The sequence below is a fragment of the Larus michahellis genome, chromosome 11 (assembly GCF_964199755.1).
Source record: "Larus michahellis chromosome 11, bLarMic1.1, whole genome shotgun sequence".
NCBI classification, from domain to species: domain Eukaryota; kingdom Metazoa; phylum Chordata; class Aves; order Charadriiformes; family Laridae; genus Larus; species Larus michahellis.
In genome coordinates, this window is record NC_133906.1 from 9930761 (window position 1) to 9943986 (window position 13226).

The window sequence follows — 13226 nt, forward strand, 5'->3', positions numbered from 1 at the left end:
GTCCGGGCGAAGACTCCGTACTTGGCTAAATGCCCAGACAGGCAATAGTTGTTTTAGTTATTTTACAAGAATTCATCGGACAAATTTCCTCCTGATGGTATTGGCTTCTCAGTCCTCTCTGACACGATACACCTGCTGGGGGTAGCTAGAATTATTCCCTCCATATCCAACCGCAAGGTCATTTTCGACTTCCAGACTGTTACCTGCTCCCTAATGCTTTCTTATGACCTTTGCACACTGAATGGGGAAGTTTCAGCCGATGGCTGTAATTTCCAAGTGACATTTCTCATTCTTATTCCTAACCACTCTGTGTACTTTATTTTTCTCTCCGCTTGGGCTTTGTGGCTTCACACTTCACTGCTGCTAATCCCTTTTCCTCAGTTGCCTCGGACGTGGCTAACGCTGTATGCAGCGCTCGCCTGGCTTTGCTGTTCCCTCAAAGCACGTGAAACTGCTGTGTTCCACCGCCCGTCCCCACCTCCTCCAGCGTGGCACAACGTGCATTGGCAAATGCCGTCCTGGGCACACGTGGCCCCGGTGGCTGTCACACTGCTGCCTGCATCCCAGCCCCACAGTGCTGCACAGGGGAAAAAAAATCCTCTCTTTGATCTGCTTGGAGCCAGTGCGGGCTGCAGGAGGGCTTGCTCCCGGCAGGAGGCTGTGGGGATTTTGTGGATCACTCTGGGTTCCTTACTGTGCCCTGTTTGCAGGCACGGGCTGGGACAAGCTGCTGCTCCCCTGTTGTGTCCAGCTGCAGCCTTGGCTGCCCGTGCTGCCTGCAAACCGCCTACCCTAAAGTCTTCTTTCTTAACCCTTCATTAATTACCCTTCCATTAATTACGCTGCTCCTGTCATTGAAGAAAAATTAATTTCCGTCATTTCCTTCAGGAGTTTGGATGCTGGAAGCTGCAGGTAACGGCCACTGTAAATAATCTGCTGGCATCTCCTGGGCCACTTGCGGCCAGCCCACGTGGCAAAATGGTGCACGGCCACAGCCAAGCAGCCTTTTGACTCTTCCCTTGGGCCTCACCTCTACACTGGTGTGTGGCTCCCCTCACCAGCAGCACTGGAGGGAGGGTAAATTCCTTATACCAGAAGCATTGTGAAGAGAGCAATAGCTGGTTGCTAGGTGTGTTTATTTTTCTGTATAATTATTAAATATGACAATATTTCAGCACTGGTTGGCTTTGACTGATTGCAAAAACCCATCAGAGCAAACCTGGACTTCTGTTTCCTGGAAGCAGACGTGAACGTGAGCCGAACCCCGGGAGTGAGGATGCTCGGAGCAGCATCCTGTCCTCCGCTGCCCGAGTGCGCCGGGGAGAGCCCCGCGTCCAGGGGCATTGCACGAGTTGTTTGTTCTGCTTGGGCTGCCTGGAGCTCGCTTTCAGTAGCTTGCAGTGATGAATGGAGATGGTGGTGGTGGTGATGAAAGGCAGGGCGTTCACCCAAGAGTTTGCCCATTTTGCAGTGCTGAGCCAAACCCCTCCCCTGCCTCTCTCCGGGCAGACGCTGCTGTTTTGCAGACCCTCTGTAATGGGGGCTCCGAGTGACCCGAAACCAGCATGAGCAGATACAGATGACGGACAGCAATCGGGGCAGTCCCACCCCTCTCTGTGCCCTTCTCTAGCAGGTTCTGCACGGGCAGTCAGCCTTCGGTGTTTCGGGGGCTACCGAGAGCCTGGGCCATGGTGTGTGGACAGCTTTCCTCTAAAATCATGGCTATTATTTAGGCGGTGAGGAGGTGCCTGCCGTCTGCTCTTCCTCTGGTGCTCAGCCTGCGCCCAGGCAGCCGCTCGCTTGTGGTGAGCAAAGCACAGTCGCAGGAGCAAGGGGCATTCTTTGTGGGTGTCAAGCTGAAGGGGAAGCAGAGATGCTTAGAAGAGGAGAGAGGCGGCAGCCCCAGCACTGCTGTGCGGAGCCAGCTGTCTCCCGAGAGCCCGGCGCCAGCATCTCACCCATCGCAGCCGCTGCCGGGGCAGATTCACTGCTCTTGCCCTGGTTATCGCAGGGTTTGTTCATCCACCGCCCGGCCGGGCCCACTCTGCACCGCAGGCAGCACGAGCTGCAGCCACAAGGAGCTGGAAACACTCCCCCAGAGGCAGCAGGGTGGTGGGGGCTTGCCGGGAGCGGGGTTAGTGCTGGAAAAGCCGTTGGGGAGAGGATGGTACCTTCTTACCTGCAGGAGGTTGCTGAGGAACAGGAGGGGTCCAAGTCTGCGTTTGAAAAGGCATTTGGAGGCAGCGACGGCACAAGAGAAATTAAAACACAGCCAGCCAAGGACTGAGGGGGAGAGAAAGAAGGAACAGAGATTGTGGGACCCACAACCAGCAGCACCTGGAGAAAGCTCTCCACCGGCATTTAAAGACACACAGCAAGCACAGGTGGCTGGAGCCGCAGGTGCTGCAGAGCTTGGGAGGGGGTGGGCAGGGGGGAGGAGGAGCAGGGCAGGATTTGGTGTCAGATGCCGCTGCCCGGGGTGAGAGGGGGAGTGAGAACTCCAAAAGGCATCCCGGGATGGCTCGCCGGGCAGCAAAATAAACCCCAAGCAACAGGCGTTTCACGAGCACGAGCCTGGCATGGCATTTCCAGGCATCGCCTTGCTGCGCCCCTGCCTCCCCTGCCCACCCCGTGGGGCAAGGGGGTCCCACCGAGCTGGTGGAGCCCGGGGCAGCCGAGGTCTCAGCCAGATGCCGGCACAGCCACGCTGCCCTCGCTGCCCCTGAGCCCCCACGCTGCTGCCAGGTGCCAGCCGGCCAAAGTCAGCAGCAAAAGCTGTTTCTGGGCACAAAAGCCCGTTATTGACTGATTTTCCCCTCCCACAAGGCACGGTGGGCCTCGCGCAGGAGAGAACGTCGCCTCCCTTCCCTCCAGCAGCCCGAGAGCAGCCCCATAAGCTACTACAAAAGCAGCGCCCGCCTGTGTGACAAAGAAGCCAATTTCTCACAAAAGTTATGCCACAATGAAAACTGTTGCATGGGTTTTTTTTTTTTCCAAATGGCTGGAAGTAATTGCTGGGACTAACAGAGCTGCTGAACGAATGTCGCGGTTCACCAGCAGCTCCCTTCAGCCTGCTTGCAGGATAATTAATACTCGATGAGTAGCACCAGTCCTTTATTTTCCAGAAAGCTGCCTGGGAATGCAGTGCCGGGAGGCACAGGCCAGGCTGGGAGGAGAAGCCTCAGGTGCGGGTCTGTCCCTCCTCGCAGACCCCCTCTTCGTGTGTCCCTGCTCCATCCCAGGGCCTGGCCAGCCGGGACCCTGCTCCCGTGCCCCTGCTCCCACTCGCTCCCACCCTGGGCACCCCGACTCCGCCTGCCCGAGCTGCATCCCCACATTTCCTCCTTGCAATTCCATGTTTTGCTCTGTCCTGGCACTGGCAGCGTCACCGTGCCCTGATGTACCTGAGAAAAAGATTCCTGTTTGGTGGCCTCGAAGCCCATTTTTTTGGAGAGCAGCAGGGAAATGGGCTTCCCGTGAGTCCTACAGCCAGGGTGCAGCAGTCGCAGGGATGAGGGCTGGGGCTGGGGTGGGAGGCTGGTGCTGGCTCTGTGGCTGGGAGGGGGGGACCGGTGCCGGGCTCCCGCTGGCTGTGATGTGCCGGAGATGGGCAGGTCTAGGGCAGCTGCCTAAATTGGTGCAAATCAGCAGAAAAAACAACAGCCGGGCCAGCTCAGCACCTTGCAGAGCTCCTCCCATCGGGCTGCTGAGGGCCTCCTGCCTGGCAGCGTCACCATGCCGTGCTCCCGATACATTCAGTGCAATCCTCCGACCCGGCAGCCCCCCCAGGGGCGACAGCTGGCATTGGGCTACCCACGCTGCCACCGACTGGCCGGGCTTTCCATCCCCTCCCTTCCGCAGCCGGGGCTCCCACGATGGACACTCTGTGCTGGGACACGGCGGTTCGTCCTGGTACCGGGGGAGGACTATCCAGGTGCCGTCCTGAGCCGTATGGCTCCTGCATCACCATCTGGAGTCTCTTCCACACTTTTTCTTCCAATGCAGCCCTCTCCTCTCTTACTCCCACTCAAGGAAATTCGAGGTGCATGCCCCACTTCATTTTTAACCCCCCCTGGTCCAGGGGATTTCTTCTGCGATGGGTCTTGCAGCAGCGGCACCGCTCCCAAAGTCCCGAGTACAGAGCCCGGGCTTTTCCTGCAGAATTTGAACTGGAAGAAGCCTCACTTAAAATCGCAATATCCAGGGAGATTCCCCGACGGGAGCCACATCCCTGGCAGTGGTGCAGCGTTGGTGTGAGCAAGCTGGGGGGCTTCCGACACCCCCCCGGCCCCGGCCGTGCCCCCACCATAAGTAAACAAAAGTAAACTTAAGTTTACTTCATAAACAAAAGTATTAGTGGCACAGACTTGTTCCTTTTTTTTTTCTTTCTTTCCACTTTATAGTATATATGTTATCGTTTATTTATAGGCAGATCACTTCACTATTTACAGTACATGAGCGTAGAGATTCTACAGTCTTTTTGATGTAAACAAGTAACTCCACGGCAGGGGAGTCTGGAAAAAGAAGCCAGTTCTGAAGTATTTACACAATTTAAAATAGAACTTTTATACCCACCGGATAGATATAGATAATACATTGAGCGATTTGGTTAAATTATCTATGAAACTATAGAATCTGACAATGTAAAAATACAAGAAAACGTTCTCTCGTTTTAGAAGGTAGACAGTTAAATCACACTAGAAATAAATCTCTTTTTTAAAAATAACAACAATAATAATAAAGGAAAGGCATAAGAATTTATGCCATCTTTTAAGGTTAAAGTATATTACATAAATAAGGACACAATGGAACGGAACTGGGGAAAAAAATTAAGTGAAATATAAAAAACCTCTATGAATTAAAAAAAAAAACCGACTAAAAACTTGATTCTTAATTACAGAGGGATCAATTCTGCTACTTTTACTTACTCTGCAAGTAGAAAATTGCCGAGTTAAGTAGTACTTCCTCAGCATGAGGAAGGGAGGCAGAACTGGCCCCTAATAATTATTAGCGGTGTCCTTTTACTTAAAAAAAAAAAAAAAAGAAAAAAAAGACAGAATTTAGCTTTTTTTTTTTATAAATAACAAAGCAGATGTGCCCCTCTTTAGGTGAAATTCTTACACCTTTTTCAAGAAATGCATCAATTTAGTATTTCTCTCTCTTTCTCACAGGCATACACACTCTCCCTCCCCAGCTCAGCGTTCGCCGCATCGTGGCTCTTGGCTCGGCGCCGTGGCCATGGGCACTGCAGCCAGGCTGCCCCCCCTGGCCCCGGAGCCGGGGGGCGAGGGAAGAGGAGTGAAACCCCAAGGTTGCATTTGGCTCTATATTGCTTGAGATTGTCGGGGATGGACCACGGCGCTTAGAACAGAAAGGGTGTCAGGGCTCAGCTACAAACAAGGATGTATCTCGGTGTTCAGCATACCTCCAAAAAGAAAAAAAGGAGAAAAAACCCAGAAAAAAAAAAAAAGTAAAAAAAAAGTGCTGGTCTGCAATTGCAACGCTCCTTTGCATGGACCAGTGCTGAAATCAGACACTCAAGACTGCAACGTGGTGACTGAGCTGCCGTTTGTTAAAGAAGACGTGCAGCCCTGCCAGCTGCGCTGAGTAGGAATCGGGATAAACCTTTTCTTTGGGGCGGCATCGAACCTAAAACCTGGGATTGTCCTCTGCATTCAGCCTAGACACTCAGAAATATTTGCTCCTTCCCGCGGAGCCCCAGGGACCCGGTGGATTCCAGCCGGTACCCCACCCTGAACAACGAGCTTTTCTGGGGCAAATCTGTGCAAAAAAGGCAAAGGGGCATTGTATCACGAAACTCTTCACATTCAGCATTTCCCCACAGGACCTGCAGGAAACTGCTGGGGCACATTCTATAGTTATATATTTTTAAAAAAATAAATCTCCTCCTTACTTATTGCCTACCGCAAAATACCCTTTTGCTCCCCGTTTCTCTTTGAAGCAGCGCTCCCGCCCGGCCCTCGCAGGCGGCGGGGGGCAGCTTCCCGGGGTGCAAGGGTTCCCTTTTCGGGGTGCCCAGCGCTGAGCTGCACCCATGCCGGGGCACCCCCCGCGATGCCACAGGCTGAGACTGTAAAGCTAATCCTGGGGGGTGGCCATCCCCGCTCCCCGGCAGCTCCGGGGATGAGGCACATGCGAAGGCCGGCGCTTCCCCGGCAGGGCCGGCTGCTGCTCCCCACGGGGTGCCCGGCCATTGCTCGGCTCCTGCCCTGTTTCCCTGTTAGCATCCCAAAGTCCTGGGCCGCTAAGGGAGGGAGCTCACACCTGCCCCTTCTGCCCGAGCCCTCCTTCCCACGCCTTTGCAGACTCGAGCACTGCAAGCTAAAGACACCTTTATATTAAAAAAAAAAAATAAAAAAAAATAAAATCAAGTGGAAACTTATTTTTTCACCACAAACCCAGCGTGAGGGATTCTAAACCCAGCAGACCTGTGCATCTTGAGCTGGACACTCCCCACTCTCACCCTGTCCTAAAAGTCAGGGGAAGCCCCCCAGGGCAGGCAGCACACAGCCCCGGGAGGGGGTGGGACGTGCCCCCAGGGCTGGCAGCACGTGTCCCCTGCTTTTCCCTGCCACAGCCATGGGCCAGCAGACGCGGGCGGTGGCACAGGGCTGCCCCAGCCACACTTGTGCCCCTGCGCCGTGCACATTTCTGTGCATAGTGCATAAGTCCTGGAGAAATTTCTTGGGGGAGGAGGGAAACCAAACCATCCCAATTGAAAGGGGGGAAAAAAAAAAAAAGAAAAAACAAAGAAAAAACCCCAAACCAAAAAATAAGATAAAAAAACCCAACCCCACTTATAGGCTTCAGGCACCACGAAGACCACTTATTGCGTCTCTTCCTACCCTACGGGTGCAGTACTGATCGGCTCTGTGCAGGATGAGCCCTCCCCTTCCCCAGCACCGGCCTCCACATCCAGAATCCAGGCAGGCGCGGGGGCTGCGGGCCCACCCGGGGCACCCAGCCGCAGGAAAGCATTCCGAAATTTTATATCCGGGTTCACGGAAACCAATGCTTGGGAAGCGACTGAGTGATCCCCCAGGAGAAGGCTCCCCCCGGCTCCGGAGCCCCCCAGCTCTGCACTAACCCTCCCCTCTGCCACGCTTGATGCATCCCCGGCGGGGGCGGCCGCGGGGGCTCGGTGCCCGCGGCTGAGCGGGAGATGGAAGAATTCCACTTACTTTGCTTTTTTTGTTGTTGGGGGTTTTTTTTGTTGTTGGTTTTTTTTTTTTTTTTGGATTGATCGTTTTCTGAAAAACATTAGCACAGCACAGGACAGTACTACCCACCCTAAATGTGTCGCTATATACATTCTACATAAGCTCTATAGCAATCACATGTAAACATCATCGTTGTGAGGAAATACTAGGACAGAAAAAGGCAAAGCTACAATGAGGCAATTGCCAATAGCAGATGCTCAGTCTGGGCCAGAGCTACTCGTGTTTGCGAAGGTGGGATGAGAAGCGGCGGGAGATGCCGAACCTTGCTGCTGAGACGGAAATGGCACGAGGACTGTTCCCTGACACTGATCGTCACCGGCGGCAGACTGGGGACCCACGGTTTCAAACCCCGCGGTGGCCCGCGGGCCCTCGCACTGCCGGGCTGGTTGTCGTCAGAATCGCGGCTTCCCCAAAAGCGGGGAGAAACAAGCAGGTGACTGTGCTGGTATCGGCGCCGCCGGCACCTCTGCTCCCACCGGAGACCAGCTGCAGGCACGGCCCCGGAGTCAAGGGCCAACTCGGCAGGGCTCAGGCTCTCGGCATCCCATCTCCTGTAGTTCCAGAGGCTTTGCTCAGACTCCCTGCAAGACGAAACCATATCCACGCCAGGGAAATGAGAATAAAACCCCTAAGTCATGAAGAGAGGAGACCCCAGGAGACTCTAATCTATCTATTGGCAGAGTTAAGGCTATAATATTCTATCTACAGAGGATGGCTGAATCCCTAGTGGTCTCTGGGTCTGAAAAATAAATGGAGACGATGGCGATGGCTTGAGGAGCAGCAAGATTCCCGCTCCCTTGGGGTAAAATGGTGCCTCTGGCCGGCTCGCAGTGGGGTTTGCTCCAGCTGGTGGTCACCTCTCTCCCCCTACCACCTCGCCCGGAGAGGGAGGGCAGGTTTGCAAGCATATTTTGGGGGGGTGTTGTTTGAGCATGCCTTAAATCCAGTGCTGCCAGGCAGCCCTGAGGGCCCCCGGCCAGAGGCAGAGGGGGCGAGCGTGCCATGGGGCTCCGGCAGGGGGACGGGTCCTGGGTGCCAACCAGGTGCTGGGAAGTGTATGGCTTGTCAGGTACTGGGCAGGGTGGTGGGTGAGCTGGGCCCTCCCCCCGCCTCCCTGCCTCTCTGGGCTGGCTGCGGGGCAGGGATCACAGCCAGGTCTCCTCACCCCGCTTGCTTTGGAGGGGAAAAAGCGAGTGCGGAGCAAGCCGCTTGCCCCGGCCGCTCTGCCAGCCACCCGAGGCGCCGGAGAGAAGCCAGCTCCCGCGCAGGGACCCGGAGGTGCTCGTTCCCCAGGACCAGCCGGATCAAGCCTGGCTGGCTCCCGCTCCCCGACCCCTCTCTCCTGGCTCCAAGGGCAGCGGAGGGCTGGAGCTGCGCAGGCTGGCTGGCATCGGTCCCGCAGCCACCCGCTGGGCAGTGCATCCTTCCACCACCCCTCTCCTTTGTGCCTGCACAGCTGCCTGGCCCCACGGCGAGAATGGCACGTGCCCCACCGGCCACCAGCTCCATCACCCACCAGCACCGAGCTCAGCATCTGGGTACTGCGACCCAGCCGGGCTGGGGGGCTCGAGCCACGTGGGCAAGAAGAATGGCTTTGACAGGAAAGTGGGCGACCCCGACGCGACCACCGAGCACCCCGGTTTGCCAGCGGGGTAGGCGGGTGCCTCCGCGGCCGATGGGTGAATGCCGGCTCCGTGACTCTGCTCTGACCCCCCATTTGCTGAGTGGCAAATGCCTCATTACAGTGCATAGTTAAAAATCAAGGAAGCGGTACAATAAATCTGAATTACAGTACATCTGAGCCATAAATACATTTTTTTAAGTATATACTTTTTTTTTTCTCTTCTTCTATTAAAAATTAGTTTATAATCCTGATTCTATTCACAATTAACAATTTCATCATCACACACTACGGACAAAAAAATGTTATGGTGAACACAGCTGCAACTCCGCGGCGGGAGCATGGGGCAGGGGGGGGTCTGGGAAGGGGGAGAGGGGCCGGGGGGGCTCCTAGGCTCACCCTAAAACAACCAGTCAGAAGCGGGGTGACTAACGTGTGGCAGTGAGACATCAACACCATGGGGACTCACAGACAGAAGCAGCTTTGTTCAATGTAAACATCGATCGGAAGGGACGGCAGTCTCTCTCTCGCGCGTGCGTGCTCTCGCTCTCTCTCGCTCTCTCTCGCTTTCCATAGACTGAATAATTTCTTTGAAAACGTAAACATATTGGAAGTGCCTTGACTGAGGTATTGAGGTATTCCTCCAAGGTTAAGGCTGTTACCGATGCAGGCTTCGCTGGGCCTCCTGCAGCAAGCTGTCGAAATCCATGGTCTCGTACTTGCTTTTCACTGGAGCTGGGGAGGACTCCTCCGCGCTGCAATCTGGGAACGGCAGGGACACAAAGCAGCCGGGTCAGGGAGCGGGGAGGGAAACTGAGGCACAGAGGGACACCGCTCGCTCCTCCGCTACCGGCGTGCTGCACCCCCGGACCACAAACCCCACATCCACCCCGGGGAGCCAGCCGGGACAAGGCGGCAATGGCGAAAGGGAGGGGGGACGGTGCTGTCTCTCCCCCACTGGAAACGGGCTGTAGCAGCGCCCAGCCCGGCAGGTCACACACCGCAGACACTCATTCCCAGGTGCGCAAAAATCTGCCAGATCCAGCTGAATTCCGAGGTGCTGACACAGGGCCATCCCGGTCGTGGTGAGGGGGGAGCCTCCCCAGCCCTCCATCAGAGGCTGAACAAACAGTGTCCCCGCAAAGCCTGGGAAATTCAGCAAATGCCAGAAATAAGGCTGCCTAATTTAACAGCAGCTTAACCCTTTAGGGTGTGTATTTGTGAATGAGCCATGAACGGCACGGTTGCATTTCGCCTCTGCCCGTGGGCTCACCGTCTCATCCTGTGCCAGGGCGAGCAGGATTTTAGGAAGGAGGCGGTGGGTGCAGTACGGGGGTGACTGCTGGCCTGGCAGCGATCTGCAGGTGAGGAGCACTGCGGGGAGGGTTTTCTCCTGCACAGCTCTGGCCCCGCTCCCCACAGCACCGCACAGCCATGTGCCAACATCTTCATCACGGGGTGCTCTCTGTTTCCTATCTTTTCCATGCCCAAACTGAGAGGCCCTGGGATTTATTTAGATGGCCAATGGGCATTTGCGCCCAACCAAAGTCAGAGGGATTGCTGCTCTGAGCAGATGACGTATTATAAGGTGCTAAAAGATTGGGCAGTACTCTTATCAGACTGGGCATCTAGAGATAAATCAAGACTTAGGGCTTTATTTTCTGGACCTCAGCCTCTGGTGCATGAAGTGGGATGCTAGGGCCACTTCACCCCCTGCAGAGGGTGCAGAAATAAATGTGCGGTGTTTGTGAAACACCTGAAGATCACAGCAACGAGGGCTGAGCGAAGCCTGGATCACATTTCTCTTGCAGGACTAGCATAGGGTTTGTCTCCTGTCCCTCAGCTCAGCCTGCAGCCCCACCACCCGCAAAGGGACGGGGTCCAGAAAGGGCTAACGCGGTCACTGAGCGAGGCAGGAGGTCCTGCAGAAGCCCGTACAGCACAGAAAGAATTAATGTCATCGCAGCACATTTCAGTGCTGTCATTTTGTCTCAAAAGTGCATATGCAGTGTGGTGAATCTGGCCTGTGGAGCAGCAAACCACCCAGATCACCTCTCGGGCTAATGAGATGTTGCTGACTGCTTTCTCTAATGACTAGGAAGGGAATTCTCTGCTGGAAAGGGTCCAGCGCTGTGCAGAAAGGCAGCAGAGACAGGATGGGCTGCGGTCAGCTGAGACCCAGCAGCTCTGGGGTGTGATGCTACGTTTTGCAGCCAACACACTCCAGGTCCTCACATCAGTTGCTTTTCTTCTCTCCCCCAAGTTTCCCAAGCCATCCCACTGAGCTAAGAGCAGCTACAGTGAGCCATAGAAGAGCTGGTGGGCTTTCCCTGTAGGCTTTAAAGAAGTTTAGATCCTTGCGTGACGAGGGTTCAGCACTGCAACATGCCGTTACGGCTCTGTGCTGATAAGCAGGATGCTTTGGAAAAAAAGCAGCTCCTGCTTTCTTACCCAGGTCAGCGTATCTGGTCCAGAAGAAGTGCCCGAGGCCACCAGAGCTGAGCTGGAACGAAGGCTCATTCCTCTTCCTTAGCGAGGTGCCGTTCTTCAGAGATAAGGCGGCATGCTCTGAATACCGGTAGGTGATGAAGCCATATTTATCCCCCCTGAGCAACCAGAGAAAGAATTCAAGATGCAATGGGCCCCGCAGCCTAACGTGGCTCTGCCCAGCACTGCAACCCTGTGCCTCTATCCCACCGTCCATCCATTTCACCGTCCCTCCATCCTGCTATCCCTCCATCCCACCGGCCCTCCCCATGCCCTTGGACCTGGGGACACATTGCATCTCCTGCCCGAGGGGGTTGGCATGGCACAGAGCGCTTCACCCCACCGGCACAACCGCATCACTGGTACACATACAGCTGGATGCGGGGGTGACCCTGCACCGCCTGGCAGTGCTGATGCTGCCACAGGAGAGGGGTTGCCCACAGCCGCTGGAGCCCCAGACTGTGGCTCGCTCGCCACCCACCTGTTAGTCCTGGACACGACCTGACACTCCACGATTTCACCAAACACTTCGAAGCGTTTCTTCAGTTCGCTGGAGCTCATGCTGCTGGAGAGGTTTCTGATATACACCACCCGGCCTTCCCCCTGGCAAAGCAAGCGAAAGCTTTCAGGCTCCGGAAGCCCCATCCCTCTGTGCTGCCGACGGGCGCTGGAAATGCAGGGCCACCAAGGAGCCCTGGGAACCAGGCTGCAGCAGGGCGATGCCACCATGGGCACAGCCTGACGTCTCCGGGGTCTGGCTGTCTACACTCCAGCTAGCTCATGGATGTCACCCCCAGGTCACCACTGCTGCAAGGGACAGCCATATCCACATCACTTAGGATGGTGTTACAGCCAGGCTGAAGCAGCTACCCCCACCACCTTCTCATTTAAATTTCTCCTGCATTCCTGCAGCTTTTTCAGCTTCTCCTGCTGATCATGCCAGGAAATATTCCCAGGAATTGCTAGGGGCAACATTCAATTGCATTGCAGAACAAAAATGCCAGGGGCATGTGTGTGTGTGTGTGTTTATGTGTACAACAGTAGAGGACCAACAGTAATTTCCCTGCGTGCTCTCCAGCCCCCCCCAGCTCCCACCCGTGGGCACACGCAGGGTTCCCGGTGCACAAGGCCACCTCTGCGGAGGGATTGCATCCACAACGTCTGAGGAGCTTCAGGGATTCCCCAGCTCACCCCGGTAATTGCCAATGCTGCGTGCGCTGAAGCACCAGCGTAGGATGCTCTGGGCATTTCTGCGCCAAGGACTCCGTGTATTGCCAATCGCCGGTGGCTTCCACTTCACGTGAGGTTTTTCTCTCCCCTCTCCACCCCCATGTCCTTGTTTAACACTGGCCTTGCACCAAGGGATGCTGAAGCCAGGGCTAATGGGCTCTGACGCTGCTTTTCTGGAGCGGGAAATGAACTAAGGGCTGGGGATTGCTGTGTCCCACCGCGGGGTCCCCGCTCACTTACGATGGCCTTTTCCCGTCTCTTCTCCAGCTGGCCCCAGTGCCCGCTCCCGCCCTGACACTGCTCGCTGTTCTCACACCTGGGAAGCGAGGGAGAGGAGGTCAGCCGGGGGATCCGGCGGGGAAAGCTTCAAACGTCAAAGCGAAGCTGAGACACGTGGCGTCTGCAGCAGCGGGTGGGTGGGCGCTCGGAAGCACCGTGAGCCCAGTGGAGATGGGGCTCTGCAAACCCTGGAAAGGACACTGGGAAGTCCTTTCTGACAGATGCCGGGAGGGTCCCAGCTGGCGCTCGCCCCTTCCCAGGCGCAGCTCTGGCCCCTGCCCATGCCCCATCACCCCCAGCACAATGAAAATCCCTGGCTGCTTCCCCCCGTGCTGCTTTCTGATGATGTTTTCAGCAGCTACTGATGT

The 13226-nt window shown here is 55.7% G+C and overlaps 1 protein-coding gene across 1 annotated transcript in view; it reads right to left on the reverse strand.

Moving 5' to 3' along the window:
* Positions 1 to 7257: 7257 nt before the first annotated feature.
* Positions 7258 to 13226, reverse strand: part of PPARGC1B (PPARG coactivator 1 beta) — a 53327-nt gene continuing 47358 nt past the window's right edge. The window contains exons 9-12 of the mRNA XM_074603808.1: positions 12820 to 12895; positions 11831 to 11952; positions 11314 to 11468; positions 7258 to 9624 (exon numbers count right to left, since the gene is read on the reverse strand). Coding sequence (XP_074459909.1) covers positions 9521 to 9624; positions 11314 to 11468; positions 11831 to 11952; positions 12820 to 12895 — 457 coding nt within the window. The 3' untranslated portion in view covers positions 7258 to 9520. The remainder of the gene's footprint in view (positions 9625 to 11313; positions 11469 to 11830; positions 11953 to 12819; positions 12896 to 13226) is intronic.